A 26904-nucleotide genomic window follows, 5' to 3' on the forward strand; every position below is an offset into this window, starting at 1 on the left:
GCTGTACCTGTGCTGTGTATACATGGTGTAGTAGTGTGTGTGAGGGGGAGGCTGGCACTGCCCACGCTGTACCTGTGCTGTGTATACATGGTGTAGTAGTGTGTGTGAGGGGGAGGCTGGCACTGCCCGCGCTGTACCTGTGCTGTGTATACATGGTGTAGTAGTGTGTGTGAGGGGGAGGCTGGCACTGCCTTCGCTGTACCTGTGCTGTGTATACATGGTGTAGTAGTGTGTGTGAGGGGGAGGCTGGCACTGCCCGCGCTGTACCTGTGCTTTGTATACATGGTGTAGTAGTGTGTGTGAGGGGGAGGCTGGCGCTGCCCGTGCTGTACCTGTGTATACATGGTGTAGTAGTGTGTGTGAGGAGGAAGCTGGCACTGCCCGCGCTGTACCTGTGCTGTGTATACATGGTGTAGTAGTGTGTGTGAGGAGGAAGCTGGCACTGCCCGCGCTGTACCTGTGCTGTGTATACATGGTGTAGTAGTGTGTGAGGGGGAGGCTGGCACTGCCCGCGCTGTACCTGTGCTGTGTATACATGGTGTATTAGTGTGTGTGAGGGGGAGGCTGGCACTGCCCGCGCTGTACCTGTGCTGTGTATACATGGTGTAGTAGTGTGTGTGTGAGGGGGAGGCTGGCACTGCCCGCGCTGTACCTGTGCTGTGTATACATGGTGTAGTAGTGTGTGTGAGGGGGAGGCTGGCACTGCCCGCGCTGTACCTGTGCTGTGTATACATGGTGTAGTAGTGTGTGTGAGGGGAGGCTGCCGCTGCCCGCGCTGTACCTGTGCTGTATATACATGGTGTAGTAGTGTGTGTGAGGGGGAGGCTGGCACTACCTGTGCTGTGTATACATGGTGTAGTAGTGTGTGTGAGGGGGAGGCTGGCACTGCCGCTGCCCGCGCTGTACCTGTGCTGTGTATACATGGTGTAGTAGTGTGTGTAAGGGGGAGGCTGGCACTGCCGCTGCCCGCGCTGTACCTGTGCTGTGTATACATGGTGTAGTAGTGTGTGTGAGGGGGAGGCTGGCACTGCCCGCGCTGTACCTGTGCTGTGTATACATGGTGTAGTAGTGTGTGTGAGGGGGAGGCTGGCACTGCCCGCGCTGTACCTGTGCTGTGTATACATGGTGTAGTAGTGTGTGTGAGGGGGGGGCTGGCACTGCCGCTGCCCGCGCTGTACCTGTGCTGTGTATACATGGTGTAGTAGTGTGTGTGAGGGGGAGGCTGGCACTGCCCGCGCTGTACCTGTGCTGTGTATACATGGTGTAGTAGTGTGTGTGAGGGGGAGGCTGGCACTGCCCGCGCTGTACCTGTGCTGTGTATACATGGTGTAGTATTGTGTGTGTGAGGGGGAGGCTGGCACTGCCCGCGCTGTACCTGTGCTGTGTATACATGGTGTAGTAGTGTGTGTGAGGGGGAGGCTGGCACTGCCCGCGCTGTACCTGTGCTGTGTATACATGGTGTAGTAGTGTGTGTGAGGGGGATGCTGGCACTGCCCGCGCTGTACCTGTGCTGTGTATACATGGTGTAGTAGTGTGTGTGAGGGGGAGGCTGGCACTGCCCGCGCTGTACCTGTGCTGTGTATACATGGTGTAGTAGTGTGTGTGAGGGGGAGGCTGGCACTGCCGCTGCCCGCGCTGTACCTGTGCTGTGTATACATGGTGTAGTAGTGTGTGTGAGGGGGAGGCTGGCACTGCCCGCGCTGTACCTGTGCTGTGTATACATGGTGTAGTAGTGTGTGTGAGGGGGGCTGGCACTGCTGCTGCCCGCGCTGTACCTCTTTTGTGTATACATGGTGTAGTAGTGTGTGTGAGGGGGAGGCTGCCGCTGCCCGCGCTGTACCTGTGCTTTGTATACATGGTGTAGTAGTGTGTTTGAGGGGGAGGCTGGCACTGCCCGCGCTGTACCTGTGCTGTGTATACATGGTGTAGTAGTGTGTGTGGTGGGGGAGGCTGGCACTGCCCGCGCTGTACCTGTGCTGTGTATACATGGTGTAGTAGTGTGTGTGAGGGGAGACTGGCACTGCCGCTTCCCGCGCTGTACCTGTGCTGTGTATACATGGTGTAGTAGTGTGTGTGAGGGGGAGGCTGGCACTGCCCGCGCTGTACCTGTGCTGTGTATACATGGTGTAGTAGTGTGTGTGAGGGGGAGGCTGGCACTGCCCACGCTGTACCTGTGCTGTGTATACATGGTGTAGTTGTGTGTGTGAGGAGGAGGCTGGCACTGCCCGCGCTGTACCTGTGCTGTGTATACATGGTGTAGTAGTGTGTGTGAGGGGGAGGCTGGCACTGCCCACGCTGTACCTGTGCTGTGTATACATGGTGTAGTAGTGTGTGTGAGGGGGAGGCTGGCACTGCCCACGCTGTACCTGTGCTGTGTATACATGGTGTAGTTGTGTGTGTGAGGAGGAGGCTGGCACTGCCCGCGCTGTACCTGTGCTGTGTATACATGGTGTAGTATTGTGTGTGTGAGGGGGAGGCTGCCGCTGCCCGCGCTGTACCTGTGCTGTGTATACATGGTGTAGTAGTGTGTGTGAGGGGGAGGCTGGCACTGCCCGCGCTGTACCTGTGCTGTGTATACATGGTGTAGTAGTGTGTCAGGGGGAGGCTGGCATTGCCCGCGCTGTACCTGTGCTGTGTATACATGGTGTAGTAGTGTGTGTGAGGGGGAGGCTGGCACTGCCCGCGCTGTACCTGTGCTGTGTATACATGGTGTAGTAGTGTGTGTGAGGGGGAGGCTGGCACTGCCCACGCTGTACCTGTGCTGTGTATACATGGTGTAGTAGTGTGAGGGGGAGGCTGGCACTGCCCGCGCTGTACCTGTGCTGTGTATACATGGTGTAGTAGTGTGTGTGAGGGGGAGGCTGGCACTGCCGGCGCTGTACCTGTGCTGTGTATACATGGTGTAGTAGTGTGTGTGAGGGGGAGGCTGGCGCTGCCCGCGCTGTACCTGTGCTGTGTATACATGGTGTAGTAGTGTGTGTGAGGGGGGGCTGGCACTGCCCGCGCTGTACCTGTGCTGTGTATACATGGTGTAGTAGTGTGTGTGAGGGGGAGGCTGGCACTGCCCGCGCTGTACCTGTGCTGTGTATACATGGTGTAGTAGTGTGTGTGAGGGGGAGGCTGGCACTGCCCGCGCTGTACCTGTGCTGTGTATACATGGTGTAGTAGTGTGTGTGTGGGGGGGCTGGAGCTGCCCGCGCTGTACCTGTGCTGTGTATACATGATGTAGTAGTGTGTGTGTGGGGGGGCTGGCGCTGCCCGCGCTGTACCTGTGCTGTGTATACATGGTGTAGTAGTGTGTGTGAGGGGGAGGCTGGCACTGGCACTGCCCGCGCTGTACCTGTGCTGTGTATACATGGTGTAGTAGTGTGTGTGAGGGGGAGGCTGGCACTGCCGCTGCCCGTGCTGTACCTGTGCTGTGTATACATGGTGTAGTAGTGTGTGAGAAGGGGAGGCTGGCACTGCCCGCGCTGTACCTGTGCTGTGTATACATGGTGTAGTAGTGTGTGTGAGGGGGAGGCTGGCGCTGCCCGCGCTTTACCTGTGCTGTGTATACATGGTGTAGTAGTGTGTGTGTGTGAGGGGGAGGCTGGCACTGCCCGCGCTGTACCTGTGCTGTGTATACATGGTGTAGTAGTGTGTGTGAGGGGGAGGCTGGCACTGCCCTCGCTGTACCTGTGCTGTGTATACATGGTGTAGTAGTGTGTGTGAGGGGAGGCTGGCGCTGCCGCTGCCCACGCTGTACCTGTGCTGTGTATACATGGTGTAGTAGTGTGTGTGAGGGGGAGGCTGGCACTGCCGCTGCCCGCGCTGTACCTGTGCTGTGTATACATGGTGTAGTAGTGTGTGTGAGGGGGAGGCTGGCACTGCCCGCGCTGTACCTGTGCTGTGTATACATGGTGTAGTAGTGTGTGTGAGGGGGAGGCTGGCACTGCCGCTGCCCGCGCTGTACCTGTGCTGTGTATACATGGTGTAGTAGTGTGTGTGAGGGGGAGGCTGGCACTGCCCGCGCTGTACCTGTGCTGTGTATACATGGTGTAGTAGTGTGAGGGGGAGGCTGGCACTGCCCGCGCTGTACCTGTGCTGTGTATACATGGTGTAGTAGTGTGTGTGAGGGGGAGGCTGGCACTGCTGCTGCCCGCGCTGTACCTGTGCTGTGTATACATGGTGTAGTAGTGTGTGTGAGGCGGAGGCTGGCACTGCCGCTGCCCGCGCTGTACCTGTGCTGTGTGTACATGGTGTAGTAGTGTGTGTGAGGGGGAGGCTGGCGCTGCCCGCGCTGTACCTGTGCTGTGTATACATGGTGTAGTAGTGTGTGTGAGGGGGAGGCTGGCACTGCCCGCGCTGTACCTGTGCTGTGTATACATGGTGTAGTAGTGTGTGTGAGGGGGAGGCTGGCGCTGCCCGCGCTGTACCTGTGCTGTGTATACATGGTGTAGTAGTGTGTGTGAGGGGGAGGCTGGCGCTGCCCGTGCTGTACCTGTGTATACATGGTGTTGTAGTGTGTGTGAGGGGGAGGCTGGCACTACCCGCGCTGTACCTGTGCTGTGTATACATGGTGTAGTAGTGTGTGTGAGGAGGAAGCTGGCACTGCCCGCGCTGTACCTGTGCTGTGTATACATGGTGTAGTAGTGTGTGTGAGGGGGAGGCTGCCGCTGCCCGCGCTGTACCTGTGCTGTGTATACATGGTGTAGTAGTGTGTGTGAGGGGGAGGCTGGCACTGCCTGCGCTGTACCTGTGCTGTGTATACATGGTGTAGTAGTGTGTGTGAGGGGGAGGCTGGCACTGCCGCTGCCCGCGCTGTACCTGTGCTGTGTATACATGGTGTAGTAGTGTGTGTGAGGGGGAGGCTGGCACTGCCGCTGCCCGCGCTGTACCTGTGCTGTGTATACATGGTGTAGTAGTGTGTGTGAGGGGGAGGCTGGCACTGCCCGCGCTGTACCTGTGCTGTGTATACATGGTGTAGTAGTGTGTGTGAAGGGGAGGCTGGCACTGCCCGCGCTATACCTGTGCTGTGTATACATGGTGTAGTAGTGTGTGTGAGGGGGAGGCTGGCACTGCCCGCGCTGTACCTGTGCTGTGTATACATGGTGTAGTAGTGTGTGAGAGGGGGAGGCTGGCACTGCCCGCGCTGTACCTGTGCTGTGTATACATGATGTAGTAGTGTGTGTGTGAGGGGGAGGCTGGCACTGCCCGCGCTGTACCTGTGGTGTGTATACATGGTGTAGTAGTGTGTGTGAGGGGGAGGTTGGCACTGCGTATGAGGAGGGAGTATGTGTAGGAGTGGAGGAGGAGGGGGTATGTGTAGGAGGGGAGGAGGAGGGGGTATGTGTAGGAGGGGCGGAGGAGGGGGTATGTGTAGGAGGGGAGGAGGAGGGGCTATGTGTAGGAGGGGAGGAGGAGGCGGTATGTGTAGGAGGGGGGGAGGAGGGGGTATGTGTAGGAGGGGAGGAGGAGGGGGTATGTGTAGGAGGGGAGGAGGAGGGGGTATGTGTAGGAGGGGAGGAGGAGGGGGTATGTGGAGGAGGAGGGGGTATGTGTAGGAGGGGCGGAGGAGGGGTTATGGAGAGGAGGGGCTATGTGTAGGAGGGGAGGAGTAGGGTGTATGTGTAGGAGGGGAGGAGGGGGAGGGTATGTGTAGGAGGGGAGGAGGAGGGGGTATTTGTAGGAGTGGAGGAGGAGGGGGGTATGTGTAGGAGGGGAGGAGGAGGGGGGTATGTGTAGGAGGGGAGGAGGAGGGGGGTATGTGTTGGAGGGGAGGAGGAGGGGGGTATGTGTAGTAGGGGAGGAGGAGAGGGGGTATGTGTAGGAGGGGAGGAGGAGGGGGGTATGTGTAGGAGGAGGAGGGGGGTATGTGTAGGAGGGGAGAAGGAGGGGGTATGTGTATTAGGGGAGGAGATGGGGCTATGTGTAGGACGGGAGGAAGAGGTGCTATGTGTAGGAGGGGAGTAGGAGGGGTATGTGTAGGAGGGGAGGAGGAGGGGGTATGTATAGGAGAGGAGGAGGGGGGTATGTGTAGGAGGGGAGGAGGAGGGGGTATGTGTAGGAGGGGAGGAGGGGGGTATGTGTAGGAGGGGAGGAGGAGGGGGTATGTGTAGGAAGGGAGGAGGAGGGGGTATGTGTAGGAGGGGAGGAGGAGGGGGTATGTGTAGGAGGGGAGGAGGAGGGGGTATGTGTAGGAGGGGAGGAGGAGGGGGTATGTGTAGGAGGGGAGGAGGAGGGGGTATGTGTAGGAGGGGAGGAGGAGGGGGTATGTGAAGGAGGGGAGGAGGGGGCTATGTGTAGGAGGGGAGGAGGGGGCTATGTGTAGGAGGGGAGGAGGGGGCTATGTGTAGGAGGGGAGGAGGGGGCTATGTGTAGGAGGGGAGGAGGGGGCTATGTGTAGGAGGGGAGGAGGAGGCGGTATGTGTAAGAGGGGAGGAGGAGGGGGTATGTGTAGGAGGGGAGAAGGAGGGGGTATGTGTAGGAGAGGAGAAGGAGGGGGTATGTGTAGGAGGGGAGGAGGAGGGAGTATGTGTAGGAGGGGAGGAGGAGGGGGTATGTGTAGGAGGGGAGGAGGAGGGGGTATGTGTAAGAGGAGAAGAGGAGGGGGTATGTGTAGTAGGGGGGGATGTGTAGGAGGGGAGGAGGAGGGGGTATGTGTAGGAGGGGAGGAGGAGGGGGGTATGTGTAGGAGGGGAGGAGGGGGGTATGTGTAGGAGGGGAGGAGGAGGGGTTATGTGTTGGAGGGGAGGAGGAGGGGGTATGTGTTGGAGGGGAGGAGGAGGGGGTATGTGTAGGAGGGGAGGAGGAGGGGGTATGTGGAGGAGGAGGGGGTATGTGTAGGAGGGGCGGAGGAGGGGTTATGGAGAGGAGGGGCTATGTGTAGGAGGGGAGGAGTAGGGGCTATGTGTAGGAGGGGAGGAGTAGGGGGTATGTGTAGGAGGGGAGGAGTAGGGGGTATGTGTAGGAGGGGAGGAGTAGGGGGTATGTGTAGGAGGGGAGGAGGAGGGGGTATGTGTAGGAGGGGAGGAGGGGGAGGGTATGTGTAGGAGGGGAGGAGGAGGGGGTATGTGTAGGAGTGGAGGAGGAGGGGGGTATGTGTAGGAGGGGAGGAGGAGGGGGGTATGTGTAGGAGGGGAGGAGGAGGGGGTATGTGTTGGAGGGGAGGAGGAGGGGGGTATGTGTAGTAGGGGAGGAGGAGAGGGGGTATGTGTAGGAGGGGAGGAGGAGGGGGGTATGTGTAGGAGGAGGAGGGGGGTATGTGTAGGAGGGGAGGAGGAGGGGGTATGTGTATTAGGGGAGGAGATGGGGCTATGTGTAGGACGGGAGGAAGAGGGGCTATGTGTAGGAGGGGAGTAGGAGGGGTATGTGTAGGAGGGGAGGAGGAGGGGGTATGTATAGGAGAGGAGGAGGAGGGGGGTATGTGTAGGAGGGGAGGAGGGGGGTATGTGTAGGAGGGGAGGAGGGGGGTATGTGTAGGAGGGGAGGAGGAGGGGGTATGTGTAGGAAGGGAGGAGGAGGGGGTATGTGTAGGAGGGGAGGAGGAGGGGGTATGTGTAGGAGGGGAGGAGGAGGGGGTATGTGTAGGAGGGGAGGAGGAGGGGGTATGTGTAGGAGGGGAGGAGGAGGGGGTATGTGTAGGAGGGGAGGAGAGGGGGTATGTGTAGGAGGGGAGGAGGAGGGGGTATGTGTAGGAGGGGAGGAGGAGGGGGTATGTGAAGGAGGGGAGGAGGGGGCTATGTGTAGGAGGGGAGGAGGGGGCTATGTGTAGGAGGGGAGGAGGAGGGGGTATGTGTAAGAGGAGAAGAGGAGGGGGTATGTGTAGTAGGGGGGGATGTGTAGGAGGGGAGGAGGAGGGGGTATGTGGAGGAGGGGGGTATGTGTAGGAGGGGAGGAGGGGGGTATGTGTAGGAGGGGAGGAGGAGGGTTATGTGTTGGAGGGGAGGAGGAGGGGGTATGTGTTGGAGGGGAGGAGGAGGGGGTATGTGTAGGAGGGGAGGAGGAGGGGGTATTTGTAGGAGGGTAGGAGGAGGGGGGTATGTGTAGGAGGGTAGGAGGAGGGGGGTATGTGTAGGAGGGGAGGAGGAGGGGGGTATGTGTAGGAGTGGAGTTGGAGGGGGTATGTGTAGGAAGGGAGGGGGAGGAGGGGGGCATGTGCAGGAGGGGAGGAGGATGGGGTATGTGTAGGAGGGGAGGAGGATGGGGGTATGTGTAGGAGGGGAGGAGGAGGGGGGTATGTTTAGGAGGGGAGGAGGAGGGGGGGTATGTGTAGGAGGGTAGGAGGAGGGGGTATGTGTAGGAGGGGGAGGAGGGGGGTATGTGGAGGAGGGGGTATGTGGAGGAGGGGGGGGTATGTGGAGGAGGGGAGGAGGAGGGGGTGTGTGTAGGAGGGGAGGGGGCGGGGGTATGTGTAGGAGGGGAGGAGGAGGGGGTATGTGTAGGAGGGGAGGAGGAGGGGCTATGTGTAGGAGTGGAGGAGGAGGGGGGTATGTGTTAGAGGGGAGGAGGAGGGGGTATGTGTAGGAGGGGAGGAGGAGTGGGTATGTGTAGGAGGGGAGGAGGAGGGGGTATGTGTAGGAGAGGAGGAGGAGGGGGGTATGTGTAGGAGGGGAGGAGGAGGGGGTATGTGTAGGAGGGGAGGAGGAGGGGGTATGTGTTGGAGGGGAGGAGGGGGGTATGTGTAGGAGGGGAGGAAGAGGGGGGTATGTGTAGGAGGGGAGGAGGGGGGGGTATGTGTAGGAGGGGAGGAGGAGGGGGTATGTGTAGGAGGGGAGGAGGAGGGGGTATGTGTAGGAGGGGAGGAGGAGGGGGTATGTGTAGGAGGGGAGGAGGAGGGGGTATGTGAAGGAGGGGAGGAGGGGGCTATGTGTAGGAGGGGAGGAGGGGGCTATGTGTAGGAGGGGAGGAGGAGGGGGTATGTGTAAGAGGAGAAGAGGAGGGGGTATGTGTAGTAGGGGGGGATGTGTAGGAGGGGAGGAGGAGGGGGTATGTGGAGGAGGGGGGTATGTGTAGGAGGGGAGGAGGGGGGTATGTGTAGGAGGGGAGGAGGAGGGGTTATGTGTTGGAGGGGAGGAGGAGGGGGTATGTGTTGGAGGGGAGGAGGAGGGGGTATGTGTAGGAGGGGAGGAGGAGGGGGTATTTGTAGGAGGGTAGGAGGAGGGGGGTATGTGTAGGAGGGTAGGAGGAGGGGGGTATGTGTAGGAGGGGAGGAGGAGGGGGGTATGTGTAGGAGTGGAGTTGGAGGGGGTATGTGTAGGAAGGGAGGGGGAGGAGGGGGGCATGTGCAGGAGGGGAGGAGGATGGGGTATGTGTAGGAGGGGAGGAGGATGGGGGTATGTGTAGGAGGGGAGGAGGAGGGGGGTATGTTTAGGAGGGGAGGAGGAGGGGGGGTATGTGTAGGAGGGTAGGAGGAGGGGGTATGTGTAGGAGGGGGAGGAGGGGGGTATGTGGAGGAGGGGGTATGTGGAGGAGGGGGGGGTATGTGGAGGAGGGGAGGAGGAGGGGGTGTGTGTAGGAGGGGAGGGGGCGGGGGTATGTGTAGGAGGGGAGGAGGAGGGGGTATGTGTAGGAGGGGAGGAGGAGGGGCTATGTGTAGGAGGGGAGGAGGAGGGGGGTATGTGTTAGAGGGGAGGAGGAGGGGGTATGTGTAGGAGGGGAGGAGGAGTGGGTATGTGTAGGAGGGGAGGAGGAGGGGGGTATGTGTAGGAGAGGAGGAGGAGGGGGGTATGTTATGTGTAGGAGGGGAGGAGGAGGGGGTATGTGTAGGAGGGGAGGAGGAGGGGGTATGTGTTGGAGGGGAGGAGGGGGGTATGTGTAGGAGGGGAGGAAGAGGGGGGTATGTGTAGGAGGGGAGGAGGGGGTATGTGTAGGAGGGGAGGAGGAGTGGGGTATGTGTAGGAGGGGAGGAGGAGGGGGTATGTGTAGGAGGGGAGGAGGAGGGGGTATGTGTAGGAGGGGAGGAGGAGGGGTTATGTGTTGGAGGGGAGGAGGAGGGGGTATGTGTTGGAGGGGAGGAGGAGGGGGTATGTGTAGGAGGGGAGGAGGGGGTATGTGTAGGAGGGGTAGGAGGGGGGTATTTGTAGGAGGGTAGGAGGAGGGGGGGTATGTGTAGGAGGGGAGGAGGAGGGGGATATGTGTAGGAGTGGAGTTGGAGGGGGTATGTGTAGGAGGGGAGGAGGATGGGGTATGTGTAGGAGGGGAGGAGGATGGGGGTATGTGTAGGAGGGGAGGAGGAGGGGGGTATGTGTAGGAGGGGAGGAGGAGGGGGGTATGTGTAGGAGGGTAGGAGGAGGGGGTATGTGTAGGAGGGGGGAGGAGGGGGGTATGTGCAGGAGGGGAGGAGGAGGGGGTATGTGGAGGAGGGTTTGGGTATGTGTAGGAGGGGAGGAGGAGGGGGTATGTGTAGGAGGGGAGGGGGCGGGGGTATGTGTAGGAGGGGAGGAGGAGGGGCTATGTGTAGGAGGGGAGGAGGAGGGGCTATGTGTAGGAGGGGAGGAGGAGGGGGGTATGTGTTAGAGGGGAGGAGGAGGGGGTATGTGTAGGAGGGGAGGAGGAGGGGGTATGTGTAGGAGTGGAGGAGGAGGGGGGTATGTGTAGGAGGGGAGGAGGAGGGGGGTATGTGTAGGAGGGGAGGGGGCGGGGGTATGTGTAGGAGGGGAGGAGGAGGGGCTATGTGTAGGAGGGGAGGAGGAGGGGCTATGTGTAGGAGGGGAGGAGGAGGGGGGTATGTGTTAGAGGGGAGGAGGAGGGGGTATGTGTAGGAGGGGAGGAGGAGGGGGTATGTGTAGGAGAGGAGGAGGAGGGGGGTATGTGTAGGAGGGGAGGAGGAGGGGGTATGTGTAGGAGGGGAGGAGGAGGGGGGGTATGTGTAGGAGGGGAGGAGGAGGGGGGTATGTGTAGGAGGGGAGGAGGAGGGGGGTATGTGTAGGAGGGGAGGGGGAGGGGGAGGAGGGGGGTATGTGCAGGAGGGGAGGAGGAGGGGGTATGTGGAGGAGGGGGGGGTATGTGTAGGAGGGGAGGAGGAGGGGGTATGTGTAGGAGGGGAGGAGGGGGAGGTGTGTGTAGAATTGGGAGGTGTGTGTAGGAGGGGGAAGGTGGTTGTGGGGGGAGGGGGAGGAGGGGAGGTGGGGGGAGGTGTGTGTAGGAGGGGAAGGGGGGTAGGGGGAGGTGTGTGTAGGAGGGGAAGGTGGGGGGGAGGTGGGGGAGGGTGTGTGTAGGAGGGGAAGGTGGTGGGAGGTGTGTGTAGGAGGGGAAGGTGGTGTGTGGTAGGAGGGGAAGGTGTGGGGGGAGGTGTGTGTAGGAGGGGAAGGTGGGGGGGGAGGTGTGTGTAGGAGGGGAAGGGGGGAGGGGGAGGTGTGTGTAGGAGGGGAAGGTGGGGGGGGAGGTGTGTGTAGGAGGGAAGGTGGGGGGGAGAGGTTGTTGTAGGAGGGGAAGGTGGGGGGAGGTGGGGGAGGTGTGTGTAGGTGGGGAGGTGGGGGAGGTGGGTGGAGGAGGGGAGGTGTGTGAGGAGGGGAGGTGGTGTAGGGGGGTTGGTTGGGGAGGGGGAGGTGTGTTGAGGGGAAGGTGGGGGCGGTGGAGGGAGGTGTGTGTAGGCGGGAAGGTGGGGGGGGAGGTGTGTGTAGGAGGGGAAGGTGGGGGGGGGGTGTGTGTGTAGGAGGGGAAGGTGGGGGGGGGGGAGGTGTGTGTAGGAGGGGAGGGGGGAGGCGTGTGTAGGAGGGGAAGGTGGGGGGGAGGGAGGAGGGGGAGCTGTGTGTAGGAAGGGAAGGTGGGGGGGAGGAGGGGGAGGCGTGTGTAGGAGGGGAAGGTGGGGGGGAGGGGGAGGTGTGTGTAGGAGGGGAAGGTTGGGGGGGAGGGGGAGGTGTGTGTAGAAGAGGAAGGTTGGGGGGGAGGTGTGTGTAGGAGAGGAAGGTTGGGGGGGAGGGGGAGGTGTGTGTAGGTGGGGGGGGAGGTGTATGTAGGAGCGGGGGTGTGGGAGGGTGTGTGTAGGAGGGGAAGGTGGGGGGGGTGTGTGTAGGGGAAGGTGGGGGGTGTGTGTAGGAGGGGAAGGTGGGGGGGAGGTGTGTGTAGGAGAGGAAGGTTGGGGGGAGGTGTGTGTAGGAGAGGAAGGTTGGGGGGGAGGTGTGTGTAGGAGAGGAAGGTTGGGGGGGAGGTGTGTGTAGGAGAGGAAGGTTGGGGGGGAGGTGTGTGTAGGAGAGGAAGGTTGGGGGGGAGGGGGAGGTGTGTGTAGGAGGGGGGTGTGGGGGGGAGGTGTGTGTAGGAGGGGAAGGTTGGGGTGGAAGGGGGAAGTGTGTGTAGGAGGGGGGTGTGGGGGGGGGGTGTGTAGGAGGGGAAGGTGAGGGGGTGTGTGTAGGAGGGGAAGGTGGGGGTGTGTGTAGGAGGGGAAGGTGGGGGGGAGGTGTGTGTAGGAGAGGAAGGTTGGGGGGGAGGTGTGTGTAGGAGAGGAAGGTTGGGGGGGAGGTGTGTGTAGGAGAGGAAGGTTGGGGGGGAGGTGTGTGTAGGAGAGGAAGGTTGTTGGGGAAGTGTGTGTAGGAGAGGAAGGTTGGGGGGGAGGGGGAGGTGTGTGTAGGAGGGGGGTGTGGGGGGGAGGTGTGTGTAGGAGGGGAAGGTTGGGGTGGAAGGGGGAGGTGTGTGTAGGAGGGGGTGTGGGGGGGGTGTGTGTAGGAGGGGAAGGTGAGGAGAGGGAGGTGTCTGTAGGTGGGGGGAGGTGTGTGTAGGAGGGGGGTGTGGGGGGGGGTGTGTGTAGGAGGGGAAGGTGAGGAGGGGGAGGTGTGTGTAGGATGGGGGGTGTGGGGGGGTGTGTGTGTCGGAGGGGAAGGTGGGGGAGGAGGGGGAGGTGTCTGTAGGTGGGGGGGGGGGGGAGGAGGGGGAGGTGTCTGTAGGTGGGGGGGGGGGGGTATTTGCTCACACAGGATAATCAGGAAATTCTTCTCCTCAGATACCCGGGACCCATCGTTATGGCGGCAGAAACACTCAATTTTGGGCCGGAGTGGTACGTCACCCTAACTAATAATAGGAGAGATTATAGGGGGGGGGGTTATATGGAGTAATAGGAGGAGTTATAGGGAGGGGGTATATGGGGTAATAGGAGGAGTTATAGGGAGCGGTTATATGGGGTAATAGGAGGAGTTATAGGGAGGGGGTATATGGGTAATAGGAAGTTATAGGGAGCGGTTATATGGGGTAATAGGAGGAGTTATAGGGAGGGGGTATATGGGGTAATAGGAGGAGTTAGAGGGAGGGGGTATATGGGGTAATAGGAGGAGTTATAGGGAGGGGGTATATGGGGTAATAGGAGGAGTTATAGGGAGGGGGTATATGGGGTTAATAGGAGGGGTTATAGGGAGGGGTTATATGGAGTAATAGGAGGAGTTATAGGGAGGGGTTATATGGAGTAATAGGAGGAGTTATAGGGAGCGGTTATATGGGGTAATAGGAGGAGTTATAGGGAGAGGTTATATGGAGTAATAGGAGGAGTTATAGGGAGGGGTTATATGGAGTAATAGGAGGAGTTATAGGGAGGGGGTATATGGGGTAATAGGGGTTATAGGGAGGAGTTATATGGGGTAATAGGAGGAGTTATAGGGAGGGGGTATATGGGGTAATAGGAGGAGTTATAGGGAGCGGTTATATGGGGTAATAGGAGGAGTTATAGGGAGGGGGTATATGGGGTAATAGGAGGAGTTATAGGGAGCGGTTATATGGGGTAATAGGAGGAGTTATAGGGAGGGGGTATATGGGGTAATAGGAGGAGTTATAGGGAGGGGGTATATGGGGTAATAGGAGGAGTTATAGGGAGTGGTTATATGGGTAATAGGAAGAGTTATAGGGAGAGGTTATATGGGGTAATAGGAGGAGTTATAGGGAGCGGTTATATGGGGTAATAGGAGGAGTGATAGGGAGGGGTTATATGGGGTAATAGGAGGAGTTATAGGGAGGGGTTATATGGGGTAATAGGAGGAGTTATAGGGAGGGGGTATATGGGGTAATAGGAGGAGTTATAGGGAGCGGTTATATGGGGTAATAGGAGGAGTTATAGGGAGGGGGTATATGGGTAATAGGAAGTTATAGGGAGCGGGTTATATGGGGTAATAGGAGGAGTTATAGGGAGGGGGTATATGGGGTAATAGGAGGCGTTATAGGGAGGGGGTATATGGGGTAATAGGAGGAGTTATAGGGAGCGGTTATATGGGGTAATAGGAGGAGTTATAGGGAGGGGGTATATGGGTAATAGGAAGTTATAGGAAGCGGGTTATATGGGGTAATAGGAGGAGTTATAGGGAGGGGGTATATGGGGTAATAGGAGGCGTTATAGAGAGGTTATATGGGGTAATAGGAGGAGTTATAGGGAGCAGATATATGGGGTAATAGGAGGAGTTATAGGGAGGGGTTATATGGGGTAATAGGAGGAGTTATAGGGAGGGGGTATATGGGGTAATAGGAGGAGTTAGAGGGAGGGGGTATATGGGGTAATAGGAGGAGTTATAGGGAGGGGGTATATGGGGTAATAGGAGGAGTTATAGGGAGGGGGTATATGGGGTAATAGGAGGAGTTATAGGGAGAGGTTATATGGGGTTATAGGGAGGGGGTATATGGGGTAATAGGAGGAGTTATAGGGAGCGGTTATATGGGGTAATAGGAGGAGTTATAGGAAGGGGGTATATGGGGTAATAGGAGGGGGTTATAGGGAGGGGTTATATGGGGTAATAGGAGGAGTTATAGGGAGAGGTTATATGGAGTAATAGGAGGAGTTATAGGGAGGGGTTATATGGGGTAATAGGAGGAGTTATAGGGAGCGGTTCTATGGGTTAATAGGAGGGGTTATAGGGAGCGGTTATATGGGGTAATAGGAGGAGTTATAGGGAGAGGTTATATGGAGTAATAGGAGGAGTTATAGGGAGGGGTTATATGGGGTAATAGGAGGAGTTATAGGGAGCGGTTATATGGGGTAATAGGAGGAGTTATAGGGAGGGGGTATATGGGGTAATAGGAGGAGTTATAGGGAGCGGTTATATGGGGTAATAGGAGGAGTTATAGGGAGGGGGTATATGGGGTAATAGGAGGAGTTATAGGGAGAGGTTATATGGAGTAATAGGAGGAGTTATAGGGAGAGGTTATATGGAGTAATAGGAGGAGTTATACGGAGGGTGTATATGGGGTAATAGGAGGAGTTAGAGGGAGGGGGTATATGGGGTAATAGGAGGGGTTATAGGGGCGGTTATTTTGGGTAATAGGAGGAGTTATAGGGAGGGGGTATATGGGGTAATAGGAGGAGTTATAGGGAGCGGTTATATGGGGTAATAGGAGGAGTTATAGGGAGGGGGTATATGGGTAATAGGAGGAGTTATAGGGAGGGGTTATATGGGGTAATAGGAGGAGTTATAGGGAGGGGGTATATGGGGTAATAGGAGGAGTTAGAGGGAGGGGGTATATGGGGTAATAGGAGGGGTTATAGGGGCGGTTATTTTGGGTAATAGGAGGAGTTATAGGGAGGGGGTATATGGGGTAATAGGAGGAGTTATAGGGAGCGGTTATATGGGGTAATAGGAGGAGTTATAGGGAGGGGGTATATGGGTAATAGGAGGAGTTATAGGGAGGGGTTACATGGGGTAATAGGAGGAGTTATAGGGAGCGGGTATATGGGGTAATAGGAGGAGTTATAGGGAGGGGTTATATGGGGTAATAGGAGGAGTTATAGGGAGGGGGTATATGGGGTAATAGGAGGAGTTATAGGGAGCGGTTATATGGGGTAATAGGAGGAGTTATAGGGAGGGGGTATATGGGTAATAGGAAGTTATAGGGAGCGGCTTATATGGGGTAATAGGAGGAGTTATAGGGAGGGGGTATATGGGGTAATAGGAGGCGTTATAGAGAGGTTATATGGGGTAATAGGAGGAGTTATAGGGAGCAGATATATGGGGTAATAGGAGGAGTTATAGGGAGGGGTTATATGGGGTAATAGGAGGAGTTATAGGGAGGGGGTATATGGGGTAATAGGAGGAGTTAGAGGGAGGGGGTATATGGGGTAATAGGAGGAGTTATAGGGAGGGGGTATATGGGGTAATAGGAGGAGTTATAGGGAGGGGGTATATGGGGTAATAGGAGGAGTTATAGGGAGAGGTTATATGGGGTTATAGGGAGGGGGTATATGGGGTAATAGGAGGAGTTATAGGGAGCGGTTATATGGGGTAATAGGAGGAGTTATAGGAAGGGGGTATATGGGGTAATAGGAGGGGGTTATAGGGAGGGGTTATATGGGGTAATAGGAGGAGTTATAGGGAGAGGTTATATGGAGTAATAGGAGGAGTTATAGGGAGGGGTTATATGGGGTAATAGGAGGAGTTATAGGGAGCGGTTCTATGGGTTAATAGGAGGGGTTATAGGGAGCGGTTATATGGGGTAATAGGAGGAGTTATAGGGAGAGGTTATATGGAGTAATAGGAGGAGTTATAGGGAGGGGTTATATGGGGTAATAGGAGGAGTTATAGGGAGCGGTTATATGGGGTAATAGGAGGAGTTATAGGGAGGCGGTATATGGGGTAATAGGAGGAGTTATAGGGAGCGGTTATATGGGGTAATAGGAGGAGTTATAGGGAGGGGGTATATGGGGTAATAGGAGGAGTTATAGGGAGAGGTTATATGGAGTAATAGGAGGAGTTATAGGGAGAGGTTATATGGAGTAATAGGAGGAGTTATACGGAGGGTGTATATGGGGTAATAGGAGGAGTTATAGGGAGAGGTTATATGGAGTAATAGGAGGAGTTATGGGGAGGGGTTATATGGGGTAATAGGAGGAGTTATAGGGAGCGGTTATATGGGGTTATAGGAGGAGTTATAGGGAGGGGGTATATGGGGTAATAGGAGGAGTTATATGGAGCGGTTATATGGGGTAATAGGAGGAGTTATAGGGAGCGGTTATATGGGGTAATAGGAGGAGTTATAGGGAGCGGTTATATGGGGTAATAGGATGAGTTATAGGGAGGGGGTATATGGGGTAATAGGAGGAGTTATAGGGAGCGGTTATATGGGGTAATAGGAGGAGTTATAGGGAGGGGTTATATGGGGTAATAGGAGGAGTTATAGGGAGCGGTTATATGGGGTAATAGGGGGTGTTATTGGGAGGGGTTGTATGGGTAATAGGAGGAGTTATAGGGAGGGGTTATATGGGGTAATAGGAGGAGTTATAGGGAGCGGTTATATGGGTTATAGGAGGAGCTATAGGGAGGGGTATATGGGGTAATAGGAGGAGTTATAGGGAGCGGTTATATGGGTAATAGGAAGTTATAGGGAGGGGTTATATGGGTAATAGGAGTAGTTAGAGGGAGGGGTTATATGGGGTAATAGGAGGGGTTATAGGGAGCGGTTATATGGCGTAATAGGAGGGGTTATAGGGAGGGGTTATATGGGGTAATAGGAGGAGTTATAGGGAGGGGGTATATGGGGTAATAGGAGGAGTTATAGGGAGCGGTTATATGGGGTAATAGGAGGGGTTATAGGGAGGGGGTATATGGGGTAATAGGAGGGGTTATATGGGGTAGTATGAGGAGTTATAGGGAGCGGTACTTATTCCCCGGTCTCCGCCCGCAGGCTTCGCGCACTATCCAGTGGGGGCACGGTGGCGTCCCCCCCTCCCTCCCCCGCTATGCCAAAGTATAAACTCGCTGAGTATCGCTACGGACGAGAGGAGATGCTCGCTCTTTATGTGAAGGACAACAAGGTGAGGAATGGGTTAACGGGTCAGTCCCACGTAGGGGCAACGTGACCTAATGACCGGGACGTGTTTAATGGGTTAAAGGGTCAGTCCCACGTAGGGGCAAAGTGACCTAATGACAGAGACGTGTTTAATGGGTCAGTCCCACGTAGGGACAAAGTGACCTAATGACTGGGACGTGTGTAATGGGTTAAAGGGCCAGTCCCACGTAGGGGCAAAGTGACCTAATGACAGGGGCGTGTTTAATGGGTTAAAGGGTCAGTCCCACGTAGGGGCAAAGTGACCTAATGACAGGGGCGTGTTTAATGGGTTAAAGGGACAGTCCCACGTAGGGGCAAAGTGACCTAATGACATGGACGTGTTTAATGGGTTAAAGGGTCAGTCCCACGTAGGGGCAAAGTGACCTAATGACAGGGACGTGTTTAATGGGTTAAAGGGTCAGTCCCACGTAGGGGCAAAGTGACCTAATGACATGGACGTGTTTAATGGGTTAAAGGGTCAGTCCCACGTAGGGGCAAAGTGACCTAATGACAGGGACGTGTTTAATGGGTTAAAGGGTCAGTCCCACGTAGGGACAAAGTGACCTAATGACAGGGACGTGTTTAATGGGTTAAAGGGACAGTCCCAGGTAGGAGCAAAGTGACCTAATGACAGGGACGTGTTTAATGGGTTAAAGGGTCAGTCCCACGCAGGGGCAAAGTGACCTAATGACAGGGACGTGTTTAATGGGTTAAAGGGTCAGTCCCACGTAGGGGCAAAGTGACCTAATGACAGGGATGTGTTTAATGGGTTAAAGGGTCAGTCCCACGTAGGGATAAAGTGACCTAATGACAGGGACGTGTTTAATGGGTTAAAGGGTCAGTCCCACGTAGGGGCAATGTGACCTATTGACAGGGGCGTGTGTAATGGGTTAAAGGGTCAGTCCCACGTAGGGATAAAGTGACCTAATGACAGGGACGAGTTTAATGGGTTAAAGGGTCAGTCCCACGTATTGGCAACGTGACCTAATGACAGGGACGTGTTTAATGGGTTAAAGGGTCAGTCCCACGTAGGGGCAAAGTGACCTAATGACAGGGACGTGTTTAATGGGTTGAAGGGTCTGTCCCACGTAGGAGCAAAGTGACCTAATGACCGGGATGTGTTTTATGGGTTAACAGGTCAGTCCCACGTAGGAGCAAAGTGACCTAATGACAGGGACGTGTTTAATGGGTTAAAGGGTCAATCCCACGTAGGGGCAAAGTGACCTAATGACAGGGACGTGTTTAATGGGTTAAAGTTTCAGTCCCACGTAGGGGCAAAGTGACCTAATGACAGGGGCGTGTTTAATGGGTTAAAGGGTCAGTCCCACGTAGGGGCAAAGTGACCTAATGACAGGGACGTGTTTAATAGGTTAAAGGGTCAGTCCCACGTAGGGGCAAAGTGACCTAATGTCAGGGACGTGTGTAATGGGTTAAAGGGTCAGTACCACGTAGGGGCAAAGTGACCTAATGACAGGGACGTGTTTAATGGGTTAAAAGGTCAGTCCCACATAGGGGCAAAGTGACCTAATGACAGGGACGTGTTTAATGGGTTAAAGGGTCAGTCCCACGTAGGGGCAAAGTGACCTAATGACAGAGACGTGTTTAATGGGTCAGTCCCACGTAGGGACAAAGTGACCTAATGACTGGGACGTGTGTAATGGGTTAAAGGGCCAGTCCCACGTAGGGGCAAAGTGACCTAATGACAGGGACGTGTTTAATGGGTTAAAGGGTCAGTCCCACGTAGGGGCAAAGTGACCTAATGACAGGGGCGTGTTTAATGGGTTAAAGGGACAGTCCCACGTAGGGGCAAAGTGACCTAATGACAGGGGCGTGTTTAATGGGTTAAAGGGTCAGTCCCACGTAGGGGCAAAGTGACCTAATGACAGGGGCGTGTTTAATGGGTTAAAGGGACAGTCCCACGTAGGGGCAAAGTGACCTAATGACATGGACGTGTTTAATGGGTTAAAGGGTCAGTCCCACGTAGGGGCAAAGTGACCTAATGACAGGGACGTGTTTAATGGGTTAAAGGGTCAGTCCCACGTAGGGGCAAAGTGACCTAATGACATAGACGTGTTTAATGGGTTAAAGGGTCAGTCCCACGTAGGGGCAAAGTGACCTAATGACAGGGACGTGTTTAATGGGTTAAAGGGTCAGTCCCACGTAGGGACAAAGTGACCTAATGACAGGGACGTGTTTAATGGGTTAAAGGGACAGTCCCAGGTAGGAGCAAAGTGACCTAATGACAGGGACGTGTTTAATGGGTTAAAGGGTCAGTCCCACGCAGGGGCAAAGTGACCTAATGACAGGGACGTGTTTAATGGGTTAAAGGGTCAGTCCCACGTAGGGGCAAAGTGACCTAATGACAGGGACGTGTGTAATGGGTTAAAGGGTCAGTCCCACGTAGGGGCAAAGTGACCTAATGACAGGAACGTGTTTAATGGGTTAAAGGGTCAGTCCCACGTAGGGGCAAAGTGACCTAATGACAGGGACGTGTTTAATGGTTAAAGGGTCAGTCCCACGTAGGGGCAAAGTGACCTAATGACAGGGACGTGGTTAATTGGTTAAAGGGACAGTCCCACGTATGGGCAAAGTGACCTAATGACAGGGGCGTGTTTAATGGGTTAAAAGGTCAGTCCCACGTAGGGGCAAAGTGACCTAATGACAGGGACGTGTTTAATGGGTTAAAAGGTCAGTCCCACGTAGGGGCAAAGTGACCTAATGACAGGGACGTGATTAATGGGTTAAAGGGTCAGTCACACGTAGGGGCAAAGTGACCTAATGACAGGGACGTGTTTAATGGGTCAGTCCCACGTATTGGCCACGTAACCTAATGCCAGTGACCCTCTCGCCCCTGTGTCAGGTCCCGGAGGAGATGCAGGATCAGGAGATTGCGGGGATTCTGCATGAGGAACCTCTGCAGCCTCTCGCCCTCCTTCCCCTTACTGAGGAGGAGCAGGTAACGGGGGGAGGGGGAGGGGAGGCAGGGGGAGAGGAGATATGGGGGGGAGGCGGGGGGAGAGGAGATATGGGGGGGAGGCGCGGGGGAGAGGAGATATGGGGGGAGGCGCGGGGGAGAGGAGATATGGGGGGAGGCGCGGGGGAGAGGAGATATGGGGGGGAGGCGCGGGGGAGAGGAGATATGGGGGGGAGGCGGTGGGGAGAGGAGATATGGGGGGGGCGCGGGGGAGAGGAGATATGGGGGGAGGTGGTGGGGAGAGGAGAAGGGCGGGGTAGAGGAGATATGGGGGGGAGGCGTGGGGGAGAGGAGATATGGGGGGGAGGCGGGGGGAGAGGAGAAGGGCGGGGGAGAGGAGATATGGGGGGGGGCGCGGGGGAGAGGAGATATGGGGGGAAGAGGTGGGGAGAGGAGAAGGGCGGGGGAGAGGAGATATGGGGGGGAGGTGCGGGGGAGAGGAGATATGGGGGGGTGCGCCGGGGAGAGGAGATATGGGGGGGGCGCGGGGGAGAGGAGATATGGGGGGAAGAGGTGGAGAGAGGAGAAGGGCGGGGTAGAGGACATATGGGGGGAGGCGCGGGGGAGAGGAGATATGGGGGGGGGTGCGGGGGAGAGGAGATATGGGGGGGGGCGGGGGAGAGGAGATATGGGGGGGAGGGGCGGGGGAGAGGAGATATGGGGGGAAGCGGTGGAGAGAGGAGAAGGGCGAGGTAGAGGAGATATGGGGGGAGGCGGTGGGGAGAGGAGAAGGGCAGGGTAGAGGAGATATGGGGGGGAGGCGGTGGGGAGAGAAGGGCGGGGTAGAGGAGATGGGGGGAGGCGGTGGGGAGAGAAGGGCGGGGGAGGAGATATGGGGGGGAGGCGGTGGGGAGAGTAGAAGGGCGGGGTAGAGGAGATGGGGGGAGGCGGTGGGGAGAGAAGGGCGGGGGAGGAGATATGGGGGGGATGCGGTGGGGAGAGAAGGGCGGGGGAGAGGAGATATGGGGGGAGGCGGTGGGGAGAGAAGGGCGGGGGAGGAGATATGGGGGGGAGGCGGTGGGGAGAGAAGGGCGGGGGAGAGGAGATATGGGGGGGAGGCGGTGGGGAGAGAAGGGCGGGGGAGAGGAGATATGGGGGGGAGGCGGTGGGGAGAGGAGAAGGGCAGGGTAGAGGAGATATGGGGGAGGCGCAGGGGAGAGGAGATATGGGGGGAAGAGGTGGGGAGAGGAGAAGGGCGGGGTAGAGGAGATATGGGGGGGAGGCGGTGGGGAGAGGAGAAGGGCGGGGTAGAGGAGATATGGGGGGAGGCGCGGGGGAGAGGAGAAGGGCGGGGTAGAGGAGATATGGGGGGAAGAGGTGGAGAGAGGAGAAGGGCGGGGTAGAGGAGATATGGGGTGAGGCGGAGGGGAGAGGAGAAGGGGAGAGGAGATATGGGGGGGAGGCGCGGGGGAAAGGAGATATGGGGGGAAGCGGTGGAGAGAGGAGAAGGGTGGGGTAGAGGAGATATGGGGGGGAGGCGCGGGGGAAAGGAGATATGGGGGGAAGCGGTGGAGAGAGGAGAAGGGCGGGGTAGAGGAGATATGGGAGGGAGGCGGGGGGAGAGGAGATATGGGGGGGAGGCGGTGGGGAGAGGAGAAGGGCGGGGTAGAGGAGATATGGGGGGGAGGCGGTGGGGAGAGAAGGGCGGGGTAGAGGAGATGGGGGGAGGCGGTGGGGAGAGAAGGGCGGGGGAGGAGATATGGGGGGGAGGCGGTGGGGAGAGAAGGGCGGGGGAGGAGATATGGGGGGAAGCGGTGGGGAGAGGAGAAGGGCGGGGTAGAGGAGATGGGGGGAGGCGGTGGGGAGAGAAGGGCGGGGGAGAGGAGATATAGGGGGGTGCGGTGGTGGGGAGAGGAGATATGGGGGGGAGGCGGGGGGAGAGGAGATATGGGGGGGAGGCGGTGGGGAGAGGAGAAGGGCAGGGTAGAGGAGATATGGGGGGAGGCGCGGGGGAGAGGAGATATGGGGGGGAAGCGGTGGGGAGAGTAGAAGGGCGGGGTAGAGGAGATATGGGGGGAGGCGGTGGGGAGAGAAGGGCGGGGTGTGGCGAAAATGGGGGTAATCAGCGCATTAATAAAGGCAGTTGGCTCGGCTGGTTACCCCTATTTCGCATTGGGGATGAAGGGGTTAATTCTATATGCATTGCTGTCCCCATTTTGCAGGCTAGTCTCTACCTGCAGTGCTGAATAACAGGAGCCGTTCCATTAAGACTGCTAATTTAGGAACGGAGTGAGCCAGCACCCTGATTTTTGGGGTGCAGCCTCAGTGTAACCCCCCAAGAACACAGACATTAAAAATATAACTTTGTCATAAGGGAAACATATATTTTTGATAAAGTGCCTTTCTGGTGCAGTTAAAATGTACCGGCAGGATGCTGTTTTTGTCTGCCTGCCTTTGTAATGCATTAAGGAACAAATGTTATGCATATATGAGCCCCCCATTGGGATGAAAGACCCCAGATTCGTAAAGTGTCACTTAATCAGGATGTTTTTTTTTTGTTTCAAATTTTTTTATTAGGCAGTTATAACATTTCACAGTATTGCAAATACAAACAATATATTAGCCTAATGCATGTTTTTACCTTTTAACTGGGGAGGAAAGGAAAGAGTCTCAACGTCCCCCTGACCCTTCGGGGTCTACTGGGGTGGCGTAAGTGTGGAAACAGAAAGGGGGCAGGGAAGAGAGAGAAAGTGGGAGGGGGGGAGGCGAGAGGAGGGGGGGGGCATTACTCCCCTTCTCCTTGACATCCCTAATTTGGGCCTTGATTCTATTTTTTCCCCTCTACTGTTATGGGGTGTTTCGACGTAGGAGCGCCATTTGGGTTAGCCAGGGGTCCCATATATTATTGAAAGAAGTAGCGGACAGTCTCTCCATGTCCATCACCTCTTGCACCCTTTTTATTACTGTTTGTTTGGAGGGGGGAGACACCTTCTTCCAGGCGGCTGCCACCGCACACCTAGCCGCCGTGAGAATGAAGGAGACTAATTTGCCTGTTGGTCGGTCCAGTGTATCTAAGGGCCTGGCCAACAGATAGGTCAGCGGGTCAATGGGTATTGTGAGGTCTGTGACCTCTTCTATTAATTTTTGTATCGTTTCCCAGTATTTCTGAATTTCCGGACATGTCCACCAGATGTGGGCCATGTCCCCCTTTTGACCGCAGCCTCTCCAACACAGGTCGGAAGCCAGGGGGTAGATTTGATTTATTCTAACTGGGGTAAGATACCAGCGGAACAGTATCTTGTATATGTTTTCTTTGATTGTGGTACATATGGAAGTTCCTGAGGCATTTTCCCAATACTTTCCCAATCCTCTCGGTCTATAACTATATCCAATTCTGCTGCCCAATGTAGCATATAGTCATGTGTGGGGGCTTCTGTGGCCCTCTCCAGTTTTGCACTAATGTGCGTTATAAGACCTCTCTGGTGGCCCGTTTCTCTACAGAGCCGCTCGAAACCGGTGAGAGGGGGAAATTCCAACGTTGGGGATAATGTTTGAATAAAGTGCCGAATTTGTAGGTACTTGAAAACATTTAGTCCTACTATTTCATATTTGGTTTGTAGATTTTGATAACTCGGGAACTCCCCGAAGCTCAAGAGGTCAGCTACCGCTCTGATATTTTTTGTCTTGAATTGGTCAAATTGTCTGGGCTCACAGCCAGGTGGGAATTTCGGATTTTTGTGCATTGGTGTAAGTTTGGATTGAGGTGTGGTGAGCTTGAATTTGAATTTGCACTTCGTCCAGGTCTCCCAGGTTTGTCTCATCGGGCCTAATTTGAATTTGCTATTCTGCATGTCCTCCCTGCTCAGGGACCAAAGGCAAGCTGGCAGTGAGGGCGTCCCGGCATAATGCGTTTCTATATCTAGCCAGCAGTGCTGATTTGGGTTCGCGTTCCAGACCACCACCTGTCGCAATTGGGCGGCCTGGTAATATCTTGTGATGTCTGGGACTCCCATTCCTCCTCTCCCCCTTGGGGCCAAGAGAACCGTTCTGGTGACTCTGGGTTTTTTCCCTTGCCAAATAAATTGGAAGATTAACTTTTGGATGTTTTTCAATTCCGAGCCAGGGATGTGGACAGGGAGAGTCTGAAAGTAGTATAGCAATCTAGGGAGTATGTTCATTTTAACCGAGATCATTCTCCCGATCCCTGATATCTGGTATCCTCCCCATTTCTCTAGATCTTGTTTGATTTTTTGGAACAGGGCCGGATAGTTATGTTGATATAAGGATTGGTAGGTCCTCGATATCTTGACTCCCAAGTATTTGATACATGAGGAGCTCCATCGGTAGTTAAAGTTTAGTTTGAGGAGTTGCACCTCTGGCTCTGGCAGGCTTAGATTCAGGGGTTCTGATTTATCATTATTTATTTTATATCCTGAGATTTTTCCAAAATCTCGGAGTTCCTTTTGAAGGTTGGATAGGGAGATTTGGGGTTTGGAGAGGGTTAGAATGACATCATCTGCAAATAGGGATATTTTATGCTGCCTGTGCCCAATTTCTATTTCCTGGATGTCTATATTGAGTCGTATTGCCGATGCCAGCGGCTCTATGGTTAGTGCAAAGAGGAGAGGAGATAGGGGGCATCCCTGCCGAGTTCCATTTGTGATCTCGAATCTCTGGTTATTGCCCCCTGGTAATTTTACTGTTGCTGACGGGTTTTGGTAGAGTCTACGGACCCCCTCTAGATATGCGTCTTTGAAGCCAAATTTGTGCATAGTATGGTCCAGGAATTGCCAGTTTATTCTATCGAACGCCTTCTCTGCGTCTAGGCTTAAAAGTAGTGCTTTGGTTCCTGTGAGGTGGACATGATCAATAATGTTGATTATCTTCCGAGTATTGTCTGAGGCTTGCCTGCCCGCGACAAATCCTACTTGATCGATATTGATAAATCTCGGTAAGATGGGGTTTAATCTGTTTGCAAGTATTTTACTATATCATTTGAGGTCGCTGTTGAGGAGGGAGATTGGGCGATAGCTTCCACATTGCATCGGGCCTCTGCCCTCCTTGTGTATGATGGCCAGGTTGGCAAGAGACATTGATTGGGAGATTTGGTTCCCTTCCATAAAGTGGTTGAATGTTTTTAAGAGATGCGTGGATAATGTGGGCAAGAATCTCTTATAGTAAACATTGGTGAAACCATCAGGGCCAGGAGACTTAGTTATCTTTAGGGATTTGACCGCCACCTCCAGTTCCTCTTTTGAGATCTCAGCCATGAGGACCGTGTTTTCCTCCTCCGTTAATGTGGGGAGTTGGCATTTGTCTAAGTATTGTGTTATTAGTTCTGTTGCTATTGGTTCAGGTCGGCCGTTTCTAGATCTTAGGTTATAGAGCTCAGTATAATACTTTGTAAATTCCGCTGCTATTTTGCTGTCACTATATTGTATCTCACCAGACCTACTCTTGATTGCCGTTATTTGTGATCTTTTTTGTACCCCTCTCAGTTTACTGGCCAAGAGCCTGTCGGCTTTGTTACCCTTATCGTAGTATTGTTGATTGGTCCATTTGAGGGCCTTTTCAACATCCTCCAGCGGAGTTTGCCTAAGTTTTGTTCTGGCTGTTAGCAATGTTTTGTATATTTTTTTGAGGGATTAGCCTTATGGGCTTGTTCTATTGTTTTGATACTATCTGTGAGCTCTTTGATTATTGCTTGGCGGGCTTTTTTCCTGTGGGACGCGATGGAAATAAATGTCCCTCTGATGGCTGCCTTATGGGCTTCCCATAGGATTGCTGGAGAGGAGACTGTTCCTGCGTTGAAAAAGAAATAGTCCTTAAGTGAGGATCTAATTTCTCTCTCTATCTCAGGGTGATTTAGTAGTGAATCATTCAGTCTCCAAGAGTAGTTTGTTGTTTTTTCAAATGGGATTGATAGTGTCAGGGTGATCGGGGCGTGGTCGGACCAATGTCTGATTCAATGGCTGCCGCCATCACATTTTTGGTGGCCAAGAAAATGGTCTATTCGAGAGTAGGTCTGGTGAGGTGCTGAGTAGAATGTGTAGTCTCTCTGGCCCTGATGTTTGGGATCTCCAGACATCCACCAGTGAAAACTCGCTCAGGATCCCCCTAAACCTTTTCCCTATGATCTGGGAGTGGGTTGTACGGGGAGGACCCACTGTGGTCGATCTGTCCTCTGTTTAAAGACCATATTTAGGTCCCCCTCCCACTATCATCTATGACAGATATCCCGGGTCAACGCCCTCGAGAACAGTTTGTAGGAATTCCGTTTG

At 55.4% G+C, this 26904-nt stretch overlaps 1 protein-coding gene across 1 annotated transcript in view; it reads left to right on the forward strand.

Annotated features, from left to right (window-relative positions):
* LOC142484869 (GRB10-interacting GYF protein 1-like) overlaps nt 1-25888 on the forward strand; it is a 64647-nt gene extending 38759 nt beyond the window's left edge. The window contains exons 3-6 of the mRNA XM_075584100.1: nt 12917-12970; nt 17566-17695; nt 20570-20665; nt 23784-25888. Coding sequence (XP_075440215.1) covers nt 12936-12970; nt 17566-17695; nt 20570-20665; nt 23784-23792 — 270 coding nt within the window. The 5' untranslated portion in view covers nt 12917-12935 and the 3' untranslated portion in view covers nt 23793-25888. The remainder of the gene's footprint in view (nt 1-12916; nt 12971-17565; nt 17696-20569; nt 20666-23783) is intronic.
* The last annotated feature ends 1016 nt before the right edge of the window (nt 25889-26904 follow it).

Source organism: Ascaphus truei, unplaced genomic scaffold (assembly GCF_040206685.1).
Source record: "Ascaphus truei isolate aAscTru1 unplaced genomic scaffold, aAscTru1.hap1 HAP1_SCAFFOLD_447, whole genome shotgun sequence".
NCBI classification, from domain to species: Eukaryota; Metazoa; Chordata; class Amphibia; order Anura; family Ascaphidae; genus Ascaphus; species Ascaphus truei.